The sequence below is a fragment of the Daktulosphaira vitifoliae genome, unplaced genomic scaffold (assembly GCF_025091365.1).
Source record: "Daktulosphaira vitifoliae isolate Bord-2020 unplaced genomic scaffold, ASM2509136v1 Scaffold_3, whole genome shotgun sequence".
NCBI classification, from domain to species: domain Eukaryota; kingdom Metazoa; phylum Arthropoda; class Insecta; order Hemiptera; family Phylloxeridae; genus Daktulosphaira; species Daktulosphaira vitifoliae.
Genome location: NW_026099574.1, coordinates 44,443,558 through 44,467,971, shown reverse-complemented (window position 1 = coordinate 44,467,971; position 24,414 = coordinate 44,443,558). Strand labels below are relative to the sequence as shown.

General features: G+C 24.4%; 3 protein-coding genes across 3 annotated transcripts in view; 1 reads left to right on the top strand and 2 right to left on the bottom strand.

Moving 5' to 3' along the window:
• Positions 1 to 217: 217 nt before the first annotated feature.
• On the bottom strand, positions 218 to 9,749 carry LOC126902289 (xylosyl- and glucuronyltransferase LARGE1-like). Its single transcript, XM_050679390.1, has 14 exons — positions 9,298 to 9,749; positions 5,623 to 5,819; positions 5,342 to 5,562; positions 3,978 to 4,176; positions 2,947 to 3,161; positions 2,743 to 2,828; positions 2,430 to 2,679; positions 2,146 to 2,304; positions 1,608 to 1,788; positions 1,423 to 1,547; positions 1,204 to 1,359; positions 942 to 1,121; positions 647 to 870; positions 218 to 550 (listed from the first exon to the last, which is right to left on the bottom strand). Exons 3-14 carry the CDS (start codon positions 5,486 to 5,488, stop codon positions 469 to 471), a joined length of 2,004 nt encoding a protein of 667 aa, XP_050535347.1. The 5' UTR covers positions 5,489 to 5,562; positions 5,623 to 5,819; positions 9,298 to 9,749; the 3' UTR covers positions 218 to 468.
• A 1,934-nt stretch (positions 9,750 to 11,683) lies between these two features.
• LOC126902287 (protein mini spindles-like) overlaps positions 11,684 to 24,414 on the top strand; it is a 27,224-nt gene continuing 14,493 nt past the window's right edge. Inside the window, exons 1-14 of the mRNA XM_050679389.1 lie at positions 11,684 to 11,896; positions 13,363 to 13,505; positions 13,583 to 13,773; positions 13,849 to 14,055; positions 14,899 to 15,073; positions 15,575 to 15,695; positions 16,981 to 17,201; positions 17,259 to 17,453; positions 18,793 to 18,973; positions 21,624 to 21,736; positions 21,795 to 22,011; positions 22,252 to 22,421; positions 22,500 to 22,651; positions 23,531 to 23,752. Of these exons, the coding sequence (XP_050535346.1) occupies positions 13,443 to 13,505; positions 13,583 to 13,773; positions 13,849 to 14,055; positions 14,899 to 15,073; positions 15,575 to 15,695; positions 16,981 to 17,201; positions 17,259 to 17,453; positions 18,793 to 18,973; positions 21,624 to 21,736; positions 21,795 to 22,011; positions 22,252 to 22,421; positions 22,500 to 22,651; positions 23,531 to 23,752 (2,228 nt within the window). The 5' untranslated portion in view covers positions 11,684 to 11,896; positions 13,363 to 13,442. The remainder of the gene's footprint in view (positions 11,897 to 13,362; positions 13,506 to 13,582; positions 13,774 to 13,848; positions 14,056 to 14,898; positions 15,074 to 15,574; positions 15,696 to 16,980; positions 17,202 to 17,258; positions 17,454 to 18,792; positions 18,974 to 21,623; positions 21,737 to 21,794; positions 22,012 to 22,251; positions 22,422 to 22,499; positions 22,652 to 23,530; positions 23,753 to 24,414) is intronic.
• On the bottom strand, positions 19,319 to 20,863 carry LOC126902294 (carboxypeptidase B2-like). The gene is made up of 5 exons (XM_050679403.1): positions 20,779 to 20,863; positions 20,509 to 20,701; positions 20,244 to 20,379; positions 19,957 to 20,185; positions 19,319 to 19,650 (listed from the first exon to the last, which is right to left on the bottom strand). The coding sequence occupies exons 2-5, from the start codon at positions 20,669 to 20,671 to the stop codon at positions 19,429 to 19,431; spliced, it is 750 nt and encodes a 249-aa protein (XP_050535360.1). The 5' UTR covers positions 20,672 to 20,701; positions 20,779 to 20,863; the 3' UTR covers positions 19,319 to 19,428.

Below are 24,414 nucleotides of genomic sequence, written 5' to 3'. Positions count from 1 at the left end.
CATATTTGAGAAACAAATTTATTGTCACTGAAATGTTTATAATCAAGTTCCTTAAAAAAACACAATATATAGATGCCTTACTTTTGGTAACTTTTATATGCCAAACATTACATTAAAAAAAACCGTGGTACTAATTTTTTTTATTAATATTATCGTAATTTAAACACCTGTGTTAAAAGGAATATTTTATATCATTAAAATAAATACCACATGGAGATCTAAAAAAATGGAATTGTACATATATTTTATAAGATTAACACAATATAGGAACTTAAATAATTATTAGTGAAGTACAATTGAATCATTTTACAAAAAATCTCAGTAACATTCTAAAAGATAACTCATAAATAATGACTCAAAAAATAATAATTTAACACATTAAAATTCTAAAATCAATTGAACACAATATTTTCCTTGGCGCATTTTTAATTCTTTCACTTCTGCTGTATTAAAAAATTCATTATAATATTAACTTTCTGTATGATTTAATTGTCTTGAGAATCTATTTCGAAGATCTTCAATAAATTCATTTTTGAGAACTTTCAAACACCTAAGCATAGTAAAATTTTAGTATAATTAAGTATGTTACGACTTATAATTTACTTAATTAATTTACTTGGAATGATTACAATCAATGAATACATACCTTCTGTATTGTGAAGACCCTCGAAATTTTGCAATATCAAAACTTGGAGCATGAGGCATATGAATTATAAACGCATTGGGCAGAACAATAAAAGTATATCCTCTGGCTTCCAGTTCCATTATATGAGATACTTTATTCCAACCAAAACCAACAAATCGAGTGTCATACTTGGGAACATCACTACGCACAACTACATATGGTTCATAGTCAGGTTCCCATGAAACCTTTTATCAAATAATTAAAATGAAAGTTAATAATAACATAAATAATAAATAAATTTTACTGAAAAGCTTACTTTATACGGTACCGTGGAACCTTTCCATTTAGCGTAATTTGTGGCAGCATGACCTTTTGGCCACACATGATATCTAAAAGAAAATAAAGCACCATCATCTAACATTCTTAGAATATCTGCTTTAGTTTGTGGAAACGCAGTTCGATATCTTTGAGTTTCAAACGCTGGTACAACCAATGCCTAAAATATATTTAGAATGTTATTCGGGAATATAATAGCCATATTAATTAAAGAAATAAGATATTTTTTATTGTGAATGTACCTTGTCTGATGATTTTATATTCATTATGAATATGTATTTCTTTAAGTATGTATAAAGACCCATCATTGGTAAAAAATCTATGTCTGACAAAAATACATAAGGTGTCACAACATTTTTTAAAGCAACGTTTCTTAATAAATTTATAGGATAAAAGTCCTGAAATAATTCATTTGTTAAACATTAATTTTGTAGTTTTATAGTTATATTTAATTTTCATACCCCTTCTTTGTATACAATATGATAACCAATATTCTTTCTATTTTTAAGAACATCTGAATTTTGAGCATAACTTAAGAATTGTTGAGCTTCGGCATCTGACATATAAAGGCTTAGACTTATGGGACCTATAATTTTATAATATAATATCGTATTCAAAATTTAAAAAATAAATAAAAAAAACTTACCGTCCCAATACTCGCATAACATTTCTACCATTTGGAGACGGTCCATTGACAATTGAGCAACAAGTGTAATATCACAATCATCTAAAGAAGCTTGATAATCAAATTCCAAAAAATATAAATGCGTTCTTAAACTTGTTATTCCAGCTCTTCTAAATTCGTAACACAAATCATCTTCGCTAATCTAAAAAATTATATTTAAATGTAATTTTTAAAATCGACTCTCTTAAGTAAACTGGAGAATATATTTATTTATCAGTGCAGTCTGTCAATATTTAGATAACTAAGCCCCTCAAATTTTGTTCGAAAATAAATAAATTATAAATATTGTTTTGTAGCAACATTTTTTTAGTGAGGATGTATTTAAATGTTACTTCCGTTAAATATTGTTTAAACTGTGTAAATGGTCAATATTCATTGAAAATAAATATTTGAATGATACCAATATTTTTAAAGTTCAAATTAAATTGTCAGAAAAATCTAAGAACATATTTTTGATAAAGTGCTCTACAATTAAATATAGTATTATCATCAAACTCACTTCTGGAACGTCTTGTATTATAGACGAATAGTTGCAACCAAAAAGTTCCCTTTGTAGTAAATTTCCATCATATTCTAAAAACGTAAGATATAAATTTCTAAAAAATTCAACATGTTTATTCTTGACTTTAAGTTTTTTTGGTGAATTCCAGTGAATGACCTATAAAATGTTCAACTTTTTATACATTGTGAGTTAAATATTTCAATAAAAATTGAGATTAATAGAATAAATACAACGGAGTTCAACTTTTATCATTACCCCTAAAAAATCGAATAAAAACTTACTTTAAGCTCAACAACTTCGGCATAACACAATTCACTTCTAGTATTATCACTAAGTTGTACATTCCATTGACACGGTAAAGGATATAGTAGTTCATGATGTTCTTTAATTATTGTGTTAAAAACATCTTGATCCGCTAAACTTGTCCAATAATGAGTTACTAAAGTTTTAATAGCAACTGATCTCCATAAACTGTTCCAATCTATTAAACGTAATTTTTGTAAGTCCATTAAAATAACACCTGTATTATAACTAAAAAAAGATACATATGCATTTATCTTTATAGAAGATGTAGTATTTAGTTGATATTCTTACCCTCGACCAAGTGCTGGCCATGGTTTAAGTTTTTTCCATAATTTCCCAAGATACCAGTCACTTTGATTTTCAACTAAACCTAATGCCTGAAATAAAGGTTAAAGAGTTATTCACTAATTTACAGATATTGAACCTAATCAAATATACAAGTGTCATAAAAGTACTTATAAACTAGAAGACTAAAAATACTTATAAATTATTGACCTGTTCTTTTTTAAATTGTTTGAATTTCATCCATAATTGAGAAATATCTGTAGCAAAAGTGATATCTGTATCCAATACAAGTATTTGATTTATAGTTTTGGGAAAAACTTCAGTTAAACAAAGTTTCATTAGACCATAAACGCCTGAATAATGTTTATTATTTATCCATGATACTTCTTTCACAATTTTTTCAGCTGGATAAAACTCTATCTCCACTAAAATATATAGAAAATATTTATTCTTATTTAATAAATACTTTATGAACTAAATTCTTATTATTAATGGCTATGATTTTTTCTAAATTATAATTATAACACTGTGTTCAGCTCCGCAATAACGACGATTAAATGAAACAATAATTAGTTTTTGTTTGAGTAAATTAAAATATTAAGCTTTTTATGAGAGATAAATTATAATTAAGGTAAGGCGCGACCTTTCAACTTGAACCAGTTTGAAATATATTTTTTTGTGTACATTATGCACTATAAATTTACTTTTAGCAGGAGCACATATTAAATATCAAGGGCCAATCTTATGGAAAAGGGATTAAGTGGATAGATATTTTAATATTATATATTTTGAAAACTTAATAAAAAGAAAGCCTTTTATATAAATTTATAAGTTCTTATTAATATCCTGATATAATTAATACAAATAAAAAAACTCTGAGATATGAGATTAGAGTACCCACGAATTTTTGATCATAAAGGTTTTTCATTCCCTCTCATGGCAAAATCATTTAACCGCTATTTTTTGCAAATAATGTAAATAAATCTTATCTCAAGAAATAAATAATATTTGAATTAAGTTTTTCCATTTTTGTTACAATTTAATACCTGATTTTGCTCTAGAATTCATTTTTTTCAATGAATAATTATAAAAATAGTAAGAAATATGTTTTCCCAAGTTTTAAAGTGGTAAAGTACTTTTTAATTTAAAATATCAAGGTAGGGTTTTAGATCGGTTAGTAAACTTCATAAAATTTTTATGCAGTTATGATGTGATGTATAATGAATGAATATTTTTCATACGTTGAGGTATTTTCCACGTGTTAAATAAAGTTTTTAGTATTTTCTTGGATACAGCATCAACTATAAAATGAAACCTTAAAGGATTTTTTCGATAAAACAAAATAGATTTGATGAGAGTCACAACTGAGCGAGTGGAGTTGTAGCCAGCACACACAATTCCAACTTCAATAATTTCACATTTGCTCAAAGTTTCTACATCCTAAAATAATAGTGACGATTTAAAAAAACCTATAGTTATTTTTAAACTAATAACAAAAGTAAAAAATGTTGATGGTTTTTAACCAATACAAGTAGTTAATATTTTTATATTATTATACTTCAGATTTATTTTTATTCATAATTTATTATTTTATTTTAATAAATAATCATTGCATATAATATAAAAATCAGACTTTATTTACTAAAATATGAAAAATCAATAATAATTCACGTTTTATTAAAAAAATAAAACTTATGAATGAAGTAGATTTTAATCTGACATGACAAATTATAAATAAGAATTTAATCGTAAATAAGCTAAATTATAAATTAAGTGTTCCGAAAGATTTAATTTCTATATAATATTTAGTAAACATAATAATATATACAGAAGACTATTTTTATTAAATTATTGAGTTGGTTATCTTATGTATATTAGAGATGTTAAGTTCATGAACGAATAGTTCATTTGAACTATTCACTTTGATGAACTATTCTGAACTGTTTCAGTACCTGTAACTTAACAGTTCACAGTTCGAAAAAAATTGGTAGCAATGTATAAATGAAATGGTTCGCGAACTTCTTTAAAAATTCTCTGTGGTTCGTCCTGTAAATGGTTAATAGCTGTTTACAATTAGTTAACAAATAAATTATATTGTTAAAATGTTACACGGTTCTTAACAGTTTAACAATAAAATAAATTCATACAATGTACAAATATTAGATCAGATTTCTGATTTAACTTAGAACTACTGGTCAATATATCCTCCTTGGATTAGGTGATAATGATAACATGAGCCATGAGGGTATTGGTAATAATTTTTTCTTAGTTTATGATGTTCAGGTTAAGGTATAAGGTTAGTTTATAACTTAAATGCCCATAAATAGTGTGAATTACTACTGAACTATGTACTGCTGTACTAATATGTACTAATAAATGAATAGTTCATTGCCAAACAATATCAGTATGATCAATAAAATTAGTGAACTTAAGAATAGTTCATTTGAACTATTCACTTGAATGAACTATTCACAGATATGAACTAAACGTTCCATCTCTAATATATATTACAATTATCAAAACAATTGTTGTAAATATTTATTATCAAATAATAAAACTTTAAATGATAATTAAGTTGGGTATATGTGCGATATCTTTTCGTTACTTTTTTTATTGAACACGGTGGTTGAGTGTTTGAATTCCGAGGTGATTCTGTTGGTGATACTGGAAAAAGAGACGTTTTCATAGCAGCTAGTAAGTGATTTTGAGTCATGCTTAGCTGTCTTCTTAAAAGTCGTAACTCTTTTTCCATTGCTTCTGAAGTTGACTCTTGGCCTCGAAATTCAAGAACTTCAAAATGTTTATTTTCTACGTATGATAACTGAGCTAAAATTAAAAATAAATAAATATTTGTTACTTTTAAAATAATTTTTGAGTAATTATTACCATTTTGATTTAAAATTGTGTAGTAGATAATTATAGAAGCAAATAATGATCCTAGCAAAAAACTAGTTATCCAGTGTCTAACCAAGGCGGTACCAAATGCACACAGTCCATTACGTCCTCTTCGTCGAGATATTGCGATAGCCACAATAAACTTTTTTAATTAATAAGATTACAGGTTCAATTTCTCTAACTTTTTTCTATATAAAAAAAAAAAGATATTTCATTATATATCAGAAATTTTTTTGACATTCTAATTCAATAGAAATAAACAAAATTATTTGTTTTTTATGATATAAGATTATTTTTTTTTCGTTAGAAATTTAAAAATATAATTTCACATAATACCCAACAATAAATAAGAAAAAAAAATTTTTTTCGGAAATTTATTGAAAATCGATTAAAAATACTTTAGTTTAATATATGCAGTAAATATCGGAAAAAAGTAATATTGGTCATATCAATCCTCATTTGTACATTATTTAAAAAAAGTACGTTAATATTTTTTGATTATTGTTAATTTTAATAAAAAAGTTAGTAATTTTTATTATTAATTTATCCATTTTCTTTTGTTATTACTTAGTCATTATAAATAATAGTACTTTTACTTTATTTTTAAAGTGTGATTTTTTAAATTATTATCAAATCTTAATGTTTAAATTTTTAATGTTACTAAACATATTCTTCATAAATAACTATAAATTGAAGGTTACCTCCCCAATCTGAACTCCTGAAATGAGACTGATAACATTTTTTACTTGTTAAAATTATAATTATCAGATATAATTAGGGGGTGATAGGGCTGCTGGTGTATGTATAGATGATGTGGCGGATTGTGTTAAGTGGAGCTTTAAAATACAGTTGGCCGACCCCTAATATTTGGGTTAAAGTATGTGAAAAGAAGTTACGATATGTATCTAGATGTTATAGTATTTAATTATATTTAAAGTATTTATCTTCTTCTTCTTTTTCCTCGTCTTAATTCCAACTACTTGGGGTCAGCCACCCTTATCCTAAACTTCCATTTGACATCATCTACGCTCAGCTATTAAAAGTAAATACAATTCTCTTAAATCCCTATCAAATATGACCTGATAAAAATTTTGGAAGTATTTGTGGGCAAAATTTATTTTCTACTCTTCAGGCACGTAGCCAGATAATGTTTATTGGGGGGGCCAACAATTTTGGGCCCTTGTATCATTTTCCATAATTTGTTTCCCATGAAAAGCTTGTGGGGGAGCTCCCTCCATTCCTCCTTAGACAGTATCCCCATACTATGAATCTTACAAGTTCAAAATTTTACCATTGGTTGGTTAAAAACAAATTGTTTTCGTATGAAGTATACTAATTATTATAGTATTATAAAAAATGGATAGTACCTATAATTAAAAAAAAAAAATACTTTCATCTTCACTATCGGGATGAATTTTTCATATTGTGAAAAATAAATAAAATAATGATGTTAACATAAGCTGATTTAATTTTTCAACTTTTAAGCTATTAAGAAAAAATAATTTATACCTAAATATTAATAACAAATAAGTTATAAATAATTTTTAAAATAAATATAAATTATAAACAATGTAAAATTTATTTAATTTAAAATTAAAAACAATTCCTGCCTTTTTTTTATTCATATTTTATTGCTATTATTTAGAGCACGCAAATAACAAAGTAACAAAAACAAATAAATTACCTATTATAACTACTAAATTATAAAAAAAGAAACAGATTAAAGATAAGATTTATCAAAAAATATTTCATAGAGTATTACTCTATCGAATTTTGTAATCAACTAGATTATACTCAATGCAGATACTTGGTAGTTTGTTATCATTTGTTGGACCAGAGTTAAAAAAAATTTACCTATAACTACATTTGGAGTAACTGCTATTCCGTTTATTATTACGTCTAGAACGTTATCTTTTTCAAATTACGTTTTCTATGAATATAAAAATGAAAATACAGCCATAATAATTACTGTATAACCCAATAGTAATCACAAATTAATAATAATTTCAATGTATATAAGGCTTAGCACGTTTTTGATAATTCGTAAAAATAATTGAATTTTAAATTTGGGGGGCCGGCCCTGGGTCACATTAAATCTAAGGGGGGACAGGCCCACCCATATCTACGTGCCTGCTACTCTTAGCTTTCATTGAATTAAATTTTCATTTTAATTCCGCCTATGATCATTATTAATTTACTGAAAAATTCTGTTCTTTATTGTTAATAATAAAAAATTAATTTTCTAGTCAACTTAAATAAAAACGATTTTTCCGACTATATACTATACTTTTCTTATACTAAAATTAAGATCAATATTTTGAAACTGTTTTATCAAATTGTTTTATTCAAATGTTTGAAAACAAACAATTACTTTTCGATATAACATTATGATCTACATAAATAGCAACAAAATTTCAACGAAAAACACCATAAGACAAAAGTAAAAAAAATATTTTGATTTCATACTAATGTAATCTTAATGCTTTGTCTTAGGAGAAGGATTTTCATATGAAAATTTTCCACTATAAGAAAGTCCAAAATAGATTTTATAATATAATTTATGTCACTTCGGAGAAATGGATGGAGCTTTATTATCGACAGCAACAAATAAACAGTTTCAATATCCAGGGACAGTTCGTATTTTATTACTACTGAAATATTTTGTTCGATAAAAAAAAGAGTCATCCAAAAATGTTAAGAAAATTATGTGTAAATTTATATAAAAAAATTAGGGTAGAGAAAAAAATATTCCCTCTATATTTATTCATAAATTTAAGCCTATGACCTTAACACTTGGCTATGAGCAATCATAATTTAGATTTAGTTACCCTTTTGTTTGATAACGTGGTGTGCGGCTTAGGGAAACATTAATTTGCACCATCAAGTTATTACAATTATTTCTATAAGTGTTAGTAAATAACTTCATCTTTCTGTTTCTTTTTTGTTGCCTTTATCCCAACTACTTTGTATCGGCTACCCTTATCCTAAATCTCCACTTGACACATTTTCCCCGATCGTGTACGCACACGTCAATAGTTCTCATATCGCATTCCATAACATCCCTTTTTTGGTCTTCCTCTACGTGTTCTTCCTTCAACATTCACTTCTATAACTGTTCTTACAGCTTCCGATTCCTCTCTTCTCATAACATAACCAAACCATCTAAGTCTATTTTTTATCATCTTATCTACAATTGACACCTATACTACTCCCTCTTATATGTTCATTCCTTATTTTATCTTCTCTAGTCAGTCACCATTAAATTTGACAGATAGAATTAACGCTTTGCGATAAATTAAACCTATTTATAATACTGGTAGTCTTAAAATTTTTAGTTCACGCTTAATGCGTTTATTAGTTTTGAGTTTGATTTTAAAATTTAAACTTAGATTTACAAAATCTACTATACTCGTGGATTAAATAATTTGTATTTTCAAATCATCGTAAATATTTTACTAATGAAATATAAAACCGCTACAAAAAGTACATCATTTTTTGATTAATATAAATTGAAAAATAAGAAAATCGACTATACCACACTAATGATTTATTGTGCTATAAATATAATGTTACATAATATTTTAAAATCAAAACGTGAACAAAGATTAATTTGCAATACATTTTCTACATATTCATTTTATTCAACATATAATTTTTAATACTTACGGATCAAAATATGGCAATTTTTATTTTAACAATGTTCTAATTAAAATTTGATTCCAATTATAAATTTTATTGAATAGTATACTATTTATTGAAATTCGTTTAGTTCTACTGCACAATCGTATAGATGAACGTTAATTCAAATAGAAGCCTTGATTTAACACTGAACGTATGCAGGAAATACTACTGGACCACAGGAAATGCTGGTAGTAGAGAACAAAACGTACGTGTTATGGTACAGTCGTAATGTACGTGGGTTCACACCTGTTCATTAAAGTATTAATAACTATAGAATTAAAATACAATCTCTAATTTTTTTTTTCTGTATAAATGGTTTCTGGTGTAATATATAAGATTTATTATGATCAATGTTAATTTAAGCAACGGATGTACGATTTTTATTGAAAAAATCGCACAGTATTGAATGCCGCCTACGAATATGTATAGTGATCTCAAAGAGAGCGCATGATTCATAAGGTCGGTCAATATTTTTTGTCCAGGTGTTTTTTGTCAATAACTGCCATCTAGTAACCATACTTTGCGTTATTAATTAATTAACTTACTAAAATTTGTATTCATTGTTCAACAATAAAATAATAAAGCCTAGCAAAGAATATTTTAACTAGGCAAGTACTTGATGAATTTAATTATTGATTAAAAATATAATATAATATAATTGAGCTGAACATTTTTTTGCTTATATTTAAAAAAAAATATTTTTTAAAACATAGTGTAATTTCTTATAAAATTTTAAATGTAAAAATATTAAAGTTTTTATTTGTTATGAATGTTTCTAATATACTATGTAATTGGCCTATACCCACTTTAAATATAATAAATGAATAAATAGTGGAAATTTTTGTAGTATCTATGTCCTGAGAGTATAAAATCATTTTTACAACTTACATCAAACTAAACATTTATTATCTGTATCTTTACTCCTTAGTATTATCATTCCACATTCGATTAAACATAAAAAATATAAATAAAGATTTACTATCAATGTAAAATTCATGATAGACCAAAGCTTTATTTGCACATTAAACATAATCAGGGACGTTTTTTTCATATTTCAAAAGAAAAATTTACATTCATATTTGAACAATTTGTTTTTACTCATTCGTGTTATTTCACTTTATTCCATGAAGAATTGGAATATTTATATGAATTAGACACCTGAGTTGCTCTCTTTCCCACATTACAATATTTGTTTCATGACTGTTATGCTTATATTAAAGCACAATATACTTATATGGGCGGCCAAAAAAAAAAAAACAATTCAAAATGTGTATTCCCTATTTTTTGTAAGAGTCGTGAAATAATAATTCTCTGAAAATTTGAACCTTCTAACACAATCCCTTTCTGTGCCGCCACATTGAAGTGAAATTCGATCAATGAGGACAGTTTTTGTATTTTTTCTACTTATCTCATAAATTGTTTATATTACATAATATAAAATGATGTGAACACATACAATCTATGCAATTTTAGTCATCATTTTTTTCGTAAATCCAATATTTGATTTCTAAATAATAAACATTTTGAAAGAATAGGTTTTTTAAATTTTTTTTTATTATGAGAACAGTAAGTTTTACAATGAAATATTCCATATAATCAGCACAGTGGGGACGCAACATAGTAGGGAACTAGTATAGATGACTTATGACATTTATGAAATCGTTATCATAAAAAACGCACAAGGCATATCTGCATATAGTGTTTAATTTTTAAAAGGAATTGTTGAATTATTCTAAAAGAAAATCAAATCTTATTTACTTAATTATACCCTGATTACAAGTTTCATGATTTATAAGTATAATATATGAATAAATACTTATTAATATATTAAATTTAATAAGAAGTTGATTAAGTAGCTGTATATGTCGTTAACTTGGTGTTAAATGTGTATCATAATTGTAGAAGTACAAATTTATAAATTAAAGTATTGAATCATTAGTGTTTAAGAAAATGTTTAGCTCTCGACGAAGGCCTAATTTATTTTTATTAACCTTGATTAAGAGTTGTAAAATGTTTTATGACATATACATATCGTTTGTTTTCATAATATTTATTTTACTTAATTATCATTATTGAATTTACGTGATAAGTGTTATCACTAAATTGATGATTTAAAGGGAAATAAATCATCATATATTAGAATAACTTACAAAAAATTATGAATTCAACGATTACTACTAATATTAGATAAATATCAGAGGGCAGTTGTTGTTAAATCAGTAAAAATATCAATGATTATTTTGTAATGATAGGTTGAAGAATTAAAAATGTCCAAAGAATATGCACAAGCACATCATAGAGTCCTTGAGATGAGTCATATGTTTCTTTATTGTGTTCTTTGCATTCAAATTGTTGACAGTAGTTTGAACTGCGCCAATAGAAGAAAATCGTTAATTCGCGTAGTTGCTGATAAAACACAGTTTAATATCATACATCATATTAAAACGTTTTTCTATTGCTGTTATATTGAATGCAATTAAATTTACTGTTTTTGAAAACTTTTTAATTATTCTAAATTTGCTATTATAAAATATTTTTAAAATGTATTTAGTTTTTTAATTTGAAATCGTATTGTTGTTGAAAGGTAAAACTATTGATTAGTTATTTTTTCAGTCCTATGTTGAATTTTAATTAATAGTTTGAAAATTTTCGGGATAAAGTTGTGGTTTAAACTATTTTTTGTTGCTTATTTCATAAACGTATATGTATAATGTGTTACACCATTAGTTAAATCATGACAATTTTATTAAGAAATCCATTCTATAATTGTATACTAATTGATTATGTTAATATTAAAACACATTGTGTTTAATATCTTTTTAATGAGGATTAGGTGTATAGATATCTTATAAGTGGGATATAAATTTTAGGGCGACTAATTCACTTATTTTTTTATCAAATATCCTTGGAATTCAATTTTTTTCTTATATTCTAGATTATGTAAATATATCAAAAAAGAAAAAAGTAAGAAACATAAAAATTATCAATAAATTATGTATTAAATTCTTTGGTATTTATCATTATAGATCTCAGGTGTACAAAAATAATTATTAAATTTAAATGATTTTTGAGAAATATAAAGCAGCAGTTCTCATTCCTTCTAAATCTAAATGATCACCTTTCAGGTATGGAAAAAAAGAGGACACGACAGCAATGTCCTCATAAAATTATTTTCTAAAAAAGATCTTTTTGAAAAATAGGTCTCACTTTAACAAAAATTATAAAATACCCTACCCCTAACCAAAAAAAAATTGTCTTGATCTACCCATGCTACATTTATATTTGGGAAATTTACTTGTAATGCTTGAGCAATTTTCTTGCCACTCTTAATAATCTATGGTAATTATATATACATTTTTTATTTGAAATTAAAAAATTATAAAAATATTTTGTTTATTAAACAAATCAAATTCCATTTAATGTGAATAATAATTATATTTTTTTTATAAAAAGAGTTTTCTTAAAAGTGTTACTTTTCCCTACATAATTGATTGAGAAACATTAGTGTAAGTTTTTTTATTTATGTACACAAAGCCAAGGATTCCTTTAATTAACTGTTATATCTTATTTAATTCTGTGATACTCTTCCTAAAAATAAATTATTAATTTGACTTTTTAATTGTTGTTTGTATACTCTGCATTTACAATGATACAACTAGTTTTATAGATGAAAAAGATTATATTTAGTTCAATCTATAATCATTTATAAAATGTTCAGATGATTTTAACCTTTTTTAAAAAAATAGAGTGTTGGTTAAGTTGGTAGGTCATATCCTAATAAAGAACTTGCTGATTCCTTTCACTCAGATATTGTTATTATCAATGTATAGGTGGTTAGTACAGTTATTTTCAACCTACTCTTATTTGACTGATAATCACTGCAAAGTAATCTTTTTTATTTTATTGTATAATTATATTTCTTTTTAGTATTCTTCAATACTTCACAATAATAATTATCAAATTTTGTGGTTTTTAATTGAAAAAATTATGTGATAATTGTGTTAAAAATGTTGATATATTTTTGAAACATTTTTACCTTTTATTTTTTAGATTATATAAGCGATAATTTAAAATCTCTGTAAGTTTCTTAAAATACATTTTATTTAATAATACATGTAATTTATGGCAAAATGGCTGCTGAAGAAGATACTTCCTATACTAAATTATCAATTGAAGAAAGATGCATTCATAAAGTAACTATTTTAAATCATATTTTAATCATGAAAATTCTGCATTTTATATTATAATCATTGATTATTTTAAAATACAGTTATGGAAAGCTAGGATAAGTGGTTATGAAGAAGCTATTAAAGTTTTTGGCCAACTTGATGAAAAATCTCCAGAATGGAATAAATTCACAGGAATTGTAAAAAAAATTGTAGTTGACAGTAATGCTGTTGCTCAAGAAAAAGGTCTTGAAGCAACATTAGTTTTTGTAGAAAATTCTGGAACTGCTGCACGGTGAGTTTCATGTTCATTACTTTGTTTAATTGTAAAAAGTTTTGTTAATATATTTTTTGTGAACTTTTGTTACAGTACTGTTGGAGATGTTATGACAGGATTAATAACTAAATGTTTTGGAGCTCCAAAAGCTAAAACCAAAGATATTGCTATTCAAATCACTCTTATGTACATAGAAATCGAGAAACAAGATATTGTAATTGAAGAACTAATCAAAGGATTGGATCATAAATTTCCAAAAATTGTATCTACTTGTATCAAAGCTGCTACTCTTGCTATCAAGTAAACATTATTAGTTTTATTTATAGGCTCATTGAAAATACTTTTAAAATTTTTTGATAATATGTATTTAAATACAGTAGATTAAATGTATTAAGAATACAACATATTTAAATACTATTACTAAAAAGTATTCCAAATAATTTTTTTTTACAAAAAAAAAAGTTTCTCCTCCATGAAAAATTAAACAATTAAATCATTAATTATATTAAAATTTTATATTATTTATTATTTAAACAACATTTGGTTGAACTATAAAAATACAACTTTCTCAAAATTTCTATTAATCATTTTTTCTCTAAGGAATGTTAAAATATCATTGATTACACTAAGTACCTATTTAACTAAGGCACTCCAAAGCAATGGTGTATGGTGTAATACAAAAATCTTATTAACATTTGGGTACAATACGATTCAGCACAATTATTTTTTTGGAGATTGGGGAACATGCACTGGTGTTAAGTATAATTCATATTTTTGGGTATATGTTATTAGCTCTACTTCTTAGCAAATTTTTCCAATATCAAAATTGATTGTGAGACAAATTAACTTATTGTATTATTCATTGACTATTGAAAGAGGGATGAAAAATTTTTAAAAATTTACAAAATAAGAAGCTCTTGTTATGATGATTATAATTTATTTATTAACTTTATGGTTTATTTTTAATATTGTTATAGTCACATTAAATATTTTTTGTTAATTAAAAATATAACAAAAATGATTTTATTAAATTTTTTATCTCTGTATAAATTGTTTACATTGCTTATAGATGAGTTGCATACATAATTAAAATTTTTAATAAAAATAATTAATAATAAAAGACTATCATTTAATTACTTTCAGGGAATTTGGAATCAAAGTGCTTAATATTAAACCAATATTAAAAAAATTACAGTCGTTGTTAGAAGACCGCGATAAAAGTGTAAGAGATGAAGCAAAACTATTGGCTATTGAATTATACTCATGGATTGGTCCTACCCCTGTTAGAACACATTTGGCTAATCTTAAACCAGTTCAAGTAATTATAATAATAATAACAAAAATAATAATTAGTAATATTCTAACTTATATAAAAAATAATTATTTGGATTTGTTCATTTTTCAATAAGTTATGGCAATTTTTAGAAAAAAAAGTTTAAAAAATGTCGAAAATTACCAATTTTAAAAATCGTAACTTTTGGAAGATTTTCATTATTTTAGGGGAATGAGGGCAAAATTTTCAATTTTTGAGGGTAATTTCTTTGACTAGTTATGATCTTTTGACATATCGTTTTTGAAAAATTGGTCAAGTGAGAACTGAGAAAAAGTAGTGACAGGCACAAAACAAAAAAATAAACACATCATCGTAAAATTAATACCTTCTCAGCTTCGTATCGAAGTTAAAAAAGTGTCATATATTTTCTTCTTTAGTAACATTTAATTTTTCACCCAGACACTTGCAAGAAATTATTCAAATATTATTGGCTAGTCATTTATTCAACTAGATGAGTTAATCATTATAATAAATATATATTTTTAGATGCAAGAGTTAGAGGTGGAATTCGAAAAAATTAATGATGTAAAACCTCATCCAACCCGATATTTACGTTCGCAACAAGAACTAGTAGCTAAAAAAGAAGAAGCTATTGCTTCTAATGGAGGTACTATTAATACATATAAATTATTTTTTTAATAATTTGAAAAATTTATATTAATGAAATATATCTTACATCAATTAATTATTAAACTGTTTTCATATGTTATATATATTAGGGTGTATCAAAAAAAGTCGATCTTCAAAATCTTAATAGGAACCATTATAACTTCATTATATATATTAAAATAACATTTTGTGAAGATTTGAAATTTTTAAAAAAAAATTTTCTGGTTGTTTAACGTGTTTTTAGTATTTTGATTAAAAATAATCCAAAATAACAAACTACATCTAATATTCAATTTTTAGTTTAATATTATAATTAAAATATTAAACTAGTTTGATTTTTACTGTAGAATAAAAATTTTTTAGTTTTAAAATTTTAAGTAAAAAGTTGATAGCGATTACTTAAAAAAATGAAATGTTATGGCTTTAATTACAGTTTATATTGAAACTATATTAGTTTTAAAATAATTATACTATGATATAGTTATATTCATATTAAAAATTAATTTTATTAAAACTATATGTTATTAATTTTTTTTACCTAATATTATAATGACCGCAAAAAATAAAATGATGGTAAAAAATTATTTAAATAAAACTATAAAATGTTCAAAATTTTATTATTAAAATCTAGTAAACTTCACATGGGTTTGCTGATTTTTCATATTTTTTAATTTAATTTATACTGATATATGATTTTATCATAACATAAATTTGTTTTCTTGTGCTATTTATTATATTTAATTTAAATGAATTGTTTGATAAAAAAAAATAGAAAAGTATTTAATGATAAATATTTTCAAGAATATCATATATTTTAGCTTACACTTTATTTTTTAAAAAAGTTATAAGTTTTTAAGATTAGAAAATAATTTTTTTCTACTTAAAATATACATAAAAATCAGTCAAACTGCAAAAAAAAAAAAAAAATTTTAGCTTGAGACCTACTAGAAATATGCCATATAATATATTAATTATCTTATCCACATTATCAATTTTTGACTTAAAAATTTGAATTCTACAGTAAAAATCAAACTATTTTGATATAGTTATCATAATAATTGACTATAAATTGAATAACAAAGGTTGTTTTTTGGACTATTTTTGTTAAAAAAACTAAAAACACGTTAAGCAACCAGTAAAATTTTTTTTTAAAATTTCAAATCTTCACAAAATGTCTATTTTAATGTATATAATAAAGTTCTCATTAGAATTTTCAAGATCGACTTTTTTTGATCCAGTCTAAATATATATGTTTAGTAATTTAATATAATATTATCCAATAGAAGTTGTTATTGATGAAGATAATAATGAAGTTGATGATCTAGAAGAACATCTTGACCCTGTAAACATACTTGGCCAACTGAATAAAGATTTTTATGAAAAAATTGAAGCCAAAAAATGGCAAGAGCGCAAAGAAGCAATTGATATGCTTGAAGGAATATTATCAAAAGCTCCTAAATTAGAAAGTGGAGAATATGGTGATTTAGTTAGAGCGTTAAAAAAAGTAAAAGATTTTCTTTGTATAATTTAATATTTTATTTATTTATTTTGTAATTTAAAGGTCATAACTAAGGATAGTAATGTAATTATAGTTGGAATAGCATCTAAATGTATGGCTATGTTAGCAAATGGTTTAAAAAAACGTTTTGAAACCTATGCTTCAGCTTGTTTACCAGCATTACTCGAAAAATTTAAGGAAAAAAAGCAAAATGTAGTTCTACCTTTAAGAGAAGCTGTTGATGCCATTTATCTGAGTGTAAGTTAATTAGTAATTATTAATTAATAGTTAACTTTCTGTGTTTTGCCTCAATAGATTATTCTAATTATATTAATTGTTGATTATTTATCTTAATTACTATAGCTTTATTGATTTCAGTAAATTAATTTATCATATTCAAATTTCATGGCATTTTTAATAAAATGTATTTTAAACTAATAATATTAAATTTGACCTCATTTAACATAAATATTAAATTATTATTATTACTTAAAGCATTAATAGGGAATTATTTTTTATGGAAATCCAGATGATTAAAAATCAACTTTTCGAGAATCAGAAAACAAAAAAAATTAAAAATAATCAAGAAATGTTATTTATATTAACAATAAATATTATATAAACCTTTTATGAAATTTTTAGCTTCGATGCGAAGCTGAGAAGGTATTAATTTTACTATGGTGTGTTTTTTTTTTTTTAATGTCTGTTGCCACTATTCTCAGCTCTCACTGGACCGTTTTCTTTCAACAATACGTCAAAAGATCACAAATCGTATCTAGTTGAAGACATTACCCTTAAAAATTAAATAATTTGCCCTCGTTCCCCGCAAATAGGGGAAATCTCCAAAAAAATTACAAATTTAAAAATCGCTAATTTTCGAAATTTTTTCACTTTTTTTTCTTAAAACTTCCATAACTTTTTGAAAAATCAACAAATCAACATAATTTTTTTTTATACTAAAACCTTAGATATTTACCTTTCATTTGATATCATTTTTTTGAAAATCTAACACTTAACCTGCTCATTGGGGGGGATTTAAAATAGCTACTGTTTTACAAAAACTTATTTGATTTTTATCTCATTTAGATTCAATAACTTCAATAAATATCAAGGATTCCATTACTGTAGTCTCCTCTCGTGAGAAGAAATTCATATTAATATTATTTTACTATGTGGTTTTTTTTTGTAGCTATCATTTATTTTCTCAGCTCTCATTTGACCAACTTTTTTGACAAATTTTTTTTTTTAAATTAAACACTATCTACAGATTTGCATCGAAGCGTTTTTTATGATAGTGATTTTAATCACTATCAGATATCATCTATACTGGACCCAACTATGCCACGACCCTACTGTGCCGCCACCCCACTGTGCTGTGTTTTTTTAAATTTAAATACTCTCTGATATCTGATTAGTAAATCAAACATCAATTTTGCACGGACAATGAAGCAAGTTTCTCTAGATTATCAGAGACAATAATCGAAATAAAAAATAAAAACAACTTTGGTGTAAATATTCTTACCCACCATGGGCTAGATTTGGTTCACTGGATATCTGTGTCAACTCTTGTTTTAAAGTCTATACTTTACTGTTTTAGATGACTTTAGAGTCTATACACGAAGATATTTTAACAGCAATAGAAAATAAAAATCCATCTGTTAAAGCCGAGTCTGTTGCATTTTTGGCTCGATGTTTCACTAAGTGTACTCCGACTATTTTGAATAAAAAGTACTTGAAAATTTTCACAACAGCATTGATAAAGACATTGAATGAATCAGGTAATAACTTATATTATTTTATTTTTTATGATAAAAATAATTAAAGTAGAGTAAATTAGTGTATTTTTTTAATACTTAACCAAAAAAATATTTTTTCTAATATTTAACCTCATTATATGCATCTCATAGATCCTTAAAAAAATTGTTTGGATAAAATATTTTTCTATTAATTCAAAATATGTAATTTTTACAATCATTAAATGTCAATATAAACATTAATTTTATGCAGAAATAAACCAAATATGTATTTGTTGTTTGTATAGAACTAGTTGATGAAAATTGATCAACTATTACAGATATAGCACATAATGCCTCTTGTCCTGTAGGTATTATTTCAGATGTGGGCAAAGTAAATCCATTTAATCCATTATCTCTCAATTCAATTGCAAATACATATTTGATTTTCGCTTTACCTTTAGCCCAATCAATTGATGTACCTACATTTTAATAGTACTTTATATTAATGTCAAACTATTGTATCTTTTGCTTTTACCTTGTGTTCTGCCTAATAATAAACTTGCTGAACCTGTTGTATATATATTTAAAGTTTTTTTTAATATCTCCTGAGAAATTAATTTTCCAATATTGTTTAAAGTAAATTGATCATCCACATTTGATTTGTTATAGGCCCATGGGTATATAATTTTTTGTCCAAATGAATGAAAGGTTACAAAACCCTATAAATGTATTATTATTATTATTTCATTAATTAAACTTTTTATTATTATTATTTTTTAAATAATGTATATAAATATCAGGGTTTGTGTAATACTTGATTGAATAAAATAAATTTACTACATAAAAAAAAAAAAATTTAATGGATTTAAATTCCTAAGCACCTTATTGAAATGATTCAAGTTAAATATACTGCTTAGTTTTGAATCTAACTAAAAATGTATTTGTTTATATAGAAGTGCTTTCAGAATTCCTTTATTAATATGTATAAATTCATAAACTTATGAACTCTTAAAATAATTACTAACTTTTATGTTTTTTAAGTTATTTTGTAAAAATGTTGCCACTGATTTTATTTCTAATTCTGAGTTTGGACTTAAACCTTTATATGTTTCTGAACATGGATTCTCAATAGTAATTGTTTCATTCCATTGAAAATCCCAATTTCTATTCAAATCTACTCCTATACAGTTTTTTTGAAAAGTTTTTGATCGATTTTTTCGCCAAAATCTTTCTTTATTTTGTGAATGCCTGTATCTAAACATAATTGAATATTAATATTCATTTAAATAAATACATAATGCACACCCCTTACCCGTCTGGATTTAACACTGGCATTATAAAAAATTGTGTCATTTTCATGTTTATTGATAGAAATTCCCTATTGTGTATTATTTCATTTAATATATACAGTATTGAAGATATAGAAATCCATTCTCTTGCATGAGTACCTGAAGTTTAAATTATATTGTTAAGGTATCTTAACAATTAATATAGAAAAATTCAATAATTAAGACACATAATGTTACAACACAAAACTAATATTCAACATATATTTTAAATTTATTATTGACTATTACCTCCATCGATCCATATTCCAAAATTACTATTATTATTTTGCTCTGGATTTATTTGCACCACTTTAAGTGGTGTTCCATTAATGGTATATCCTATGATAATTACTTTCATTAAATCAGAGTTCTCTTTCTCTAAATTATCAATTATATTGTATATGTGATCCATGTTATAAAACTTTGAGAAGATACTGGAATTCTTTAGAAAAAAAAAAACATATATAAAGGCTTCTTCAATTATTTAAATTTAATATAAGTATTATTTAGAAACATTACTTGTATGTTTTCCTTATATATAAAATAATATAAAATGAATATAGAAAAATTAATGAAAATTTATAAAAATTGAATTATATTTGTCTGCTTATAGCCAATATTCACTAACATGTTTTTTGTGATGCAATCTATTAAAAAATTTAGTTATTTATAATAAGTAATAAAACTTAATATCATTAAAACCATGATATCATTAATATTATTTTATTTTGAGCTTCTTTATTATGGAAAGTAATCATGTACTTACATTTGGGTAAATAAATGATGAATTTATTTTAAACATTGTACATAAACTAACTAGATTTAGAATTATCCAGTTTAATTTCAAGTAAAAATTCATTATTTCATTTAAAAAAATAAAAATAAAATGAGTTTCATTTTTTAACTGAATGTTCCTATAACAACAATATTTTAAAATAATTGTAAAATTTATCTATTCAATAGTTTAATTCTTTGAGTAGATACTTAATTGATATAATATAATGAATTAATACATTTTTTACTGGGAACCAAAATTGAGTATTATTATTATTAACAATAATTTATAAATAAAAATGTTATACTAATAATATTGTCCACTTTTTTTATTGTAATTATTTATAACCCATGATTAGTGCAGTCTAACATATATAAATATTATAAATAGATAACTTAAAATATCAATTTATAGTATTTGAATGTTGATAACATTTGTTTACAATGGTATAAATAATAAAATAAAATAGATTTTTTTAAATTTTATAGTGAAATAAAGATTATATATATATATATATTATTTTATAAAATCAATATTTGAAGTTAATAGCTTAATTATTGTATTATTTACTTATAATTGTATATTATAGATCCAACTGTTAGAGATAATTCTGCAGAAGCATTGGGAACTGCATGGAAAGTTGTTACTGAAAAAAATATTCTTCCGTTTTTAACTGGAGTCGATGCCATCAAATTAGCTAAAGTAATATTTAAATTATAGACTTTACAATAATGAAAAAAAATCTATTCATAATTTTTAGATTAAAGAAGCTTCAGAAAAAGCTGTTATTACAGCTAAGCCAGTTTCTGTTAAAGAATCTATAAAACCACCTATATCTTCTAAAGTAATTGATAAAAAGTCTGCAGTTATAACTACAAAAAATCCAGTTGTTAAAAAAAATCGTTTGGTTATAAGTGGCTCTACTAAATCTGTTACCTCAACTGTTACTAAAATAAAGAAACCAATGAGTGCCTCAGGTAATTTTTAAAATAAAATGTAAATATTATTTTATTGAATAATTATACTTATAATTAATTAAAAACTACATATAATAACACTGTATCATACAGATGGTTCTATTATTATGAATCTTTCAATTATTCATAAAGATATTTGAGTATTTTTAATTTGGTTTTAAATTATTGTAAATGAATCTTAGTGATTGGTTAATAAAAAAAAAGTTTATTTTCATTGACAATAAATATTTTAATTATTAGGTGGTAAAAGTCTACCAGTAAAAACAACTCCAACAATTGAAACTGAAAGAGAAATAGGAGATGATGAATTGGAAGATTTGGCATCACTTATATGCTCTTCAGAAATCATAAATGGTATGACTGATGTTAACTGGAAAACACGTTTATCCAATGTTCAAGAATTTTTTCAGGTAGCAATTGAATTTCTATATGTTTTTTTTTTATATCATATTTATATGTTGTTAATAATTCTTTTTTCTTAATAAAAGATTATAGAACAAACAGACACATTAACTTTTAGTAGTCAAGTTCTTGTAAAATTATTGAATAAAAAACCAGGAATAAAGGATAATAATGTCCAAATTCAAAAATTAAGATTGGAATGTTTGAAAAAAATTGTTGAAAAGTTTCCAATTACTAGGTAACAAAACTGGATTTATTTATTATATAACATTTTTGATTAAAGTGGAAATGATATAAGTTTATTTTAATCATTTTTCAAGTTACATTTACAATATTTTAACCCCATAGGGGCTGATATAATTGTAGATTTTGAAAATGAAATGATACAGCTTTTTAGTATAATTTTATTTATTTTGTTGAACCCCAAGAAAGTGATAAATTTGAAATATAAATTTCAGGTCAAACTCATCTTATCTAAAAGCTTGATTGACTCATCAATTTTTTATATAGTTTCGGTCAATTATTGGAATAGACTCTAAACCAATTATTGGATCATATGTACAAAAAAAAATATTCTAATTCTGATTTAAACATTTTTAATAAGACTATTAATATTTGTGTTAACATTTATTAATCAATATTTATTAAATTTAGAATTTCATTTTTAATATTAATAAAATAGATATTTAAAATATTAGTGTTATTTTTAGATGCTTTTTATGTTTATAGATTATTTTAAACAGTCATGATAATTATATTGAGGAGGGAGGGAGAACCGACTATTTTGCTAAATGTTAGAACACATTAATTTCATTTTGTCTCAGGTTTGATTCCTGAATAACTTAAAAATCTGTTGTGCTATTTTCAAAACGTGTTCTTAAAAATTTAAAAATCAATTGTCAAAACATAGTATTGTAAAATAAAAATGTTTTAAAAACAAACATTTGAGTATTTAGGTATACAAGTTCAATAAATAAAGAAGTAGGTTAATTGTTATGAAAAATGAAAATTTTTTCTTTTACTTTTTTAATACTCCCAAATGCTTTAAAAGTATTTTTAACAGAAATAATATTTATATATTGAACTCTTCCTATAAAAATATTATTATTTTTTTTAGTACTAGCATGGAAAGTTGTTTGCAAGATGTTTCCTCATTATTAGGTGATGCAAAAAATGGTAACCTAGCAGGTCAAGTTTTGACTTCCATGGCTGAAGCATCTAGACTGGATTTTGTTTCTAATGCAGTTTTAGAGTATGCTTTTACTGTTCAAAAAAATCCTAAAGTTCAAATTGATGCCCTTAATTGGCTATCTGGTGCTATATTAGAATTTGGATTTATGTAAGTTTATATTATTTATTTTTAAACTATGTTTTGTTTATTTAAATAATCCTTAGTTTAAAAATATAATAGGTAGTCCATTTGTGGCCTACCTATTTCTGTATTTTCCTTTTTATCTTATTTACTATATCGAGTCTGTTATATATGCTGCCAATTGTGTATTTTTGTACATTCCCCCATTTTTACATCACAGCAGGATCCATAAATCCTTCTTAATATTAATTAATTTGCAAAACCACATTTTTTACCACTTCTATAAGTTTTTTGCATAAAATTTCACTTTACGTTGTTCTCTAGAAGTAATATATCATTTCATATGCTAAAAGATTTAATGATGTGTATTATCCAATTTTACCCCTTCATCTTGTGATATATTCATTATTTTAACTGTTTTTTCTAGAACCATATTAAAACCAATTGGGGATAGTGCATCATCTTGCTGTAGTCTTGTGTTCACCTGAACCTCTCTAGATAGTATGTTACCAACCTTGACCTTAACCATAGTTTTCTTTAAAGTGACTTTAATTAGTCCTATAAGCTTTTGTGGAAAGTTGAAATGTTCTAAAATGTTGTGAATACTATCCCTATTTATACTATCATATGCCTTTTTAAAATCTACAATAAGTGCATGTATTTCTTGATCGAATTCCCATGTTTTCTAG

Coding starts and splice junctions, on each gene's coding strand:
- LOC126902289 (XM_050679390.1), bottom strand. CDS start 5,488: ATGGAAAAAGAGTTACGACTTTTAAGAAGACAGCTAAGCATGACTCAA. Junction 3,162..3,977: donor CACGTGGAAAATACCTCAAC/GTATGAAAAATA, acceptor TATATATTTTAG/TGGAGATAGAGTTTTATCCA. Junction 551..646: donor GGGTCTTCACAATACAGAAG/GTATGTATTCAT, acceptor TACTATGCTTAG/GTGTTTGAAAGTTCTCAAAA.
- LOC126902294 (XM_050679403.1), bottom strand. CDS start 20,671: ATGGATCACATATACAATATAATTGATAATTTAGAGAAAGAGAACTCT. Junction 20,380..20,508: donor TGGAATATGGATCGATGGAG/GTAATAGTCAAT, acceptor TTTAAACTTCAG/GTACTCATGCAAGAGAATGG. Junction 20,186..20,243: donor CCAGTGTTAAATCCAGACGG/GTAAGGGGTGTG, acceptor AATTATGTTTAG/ATACAGGCATTCACAAAATA.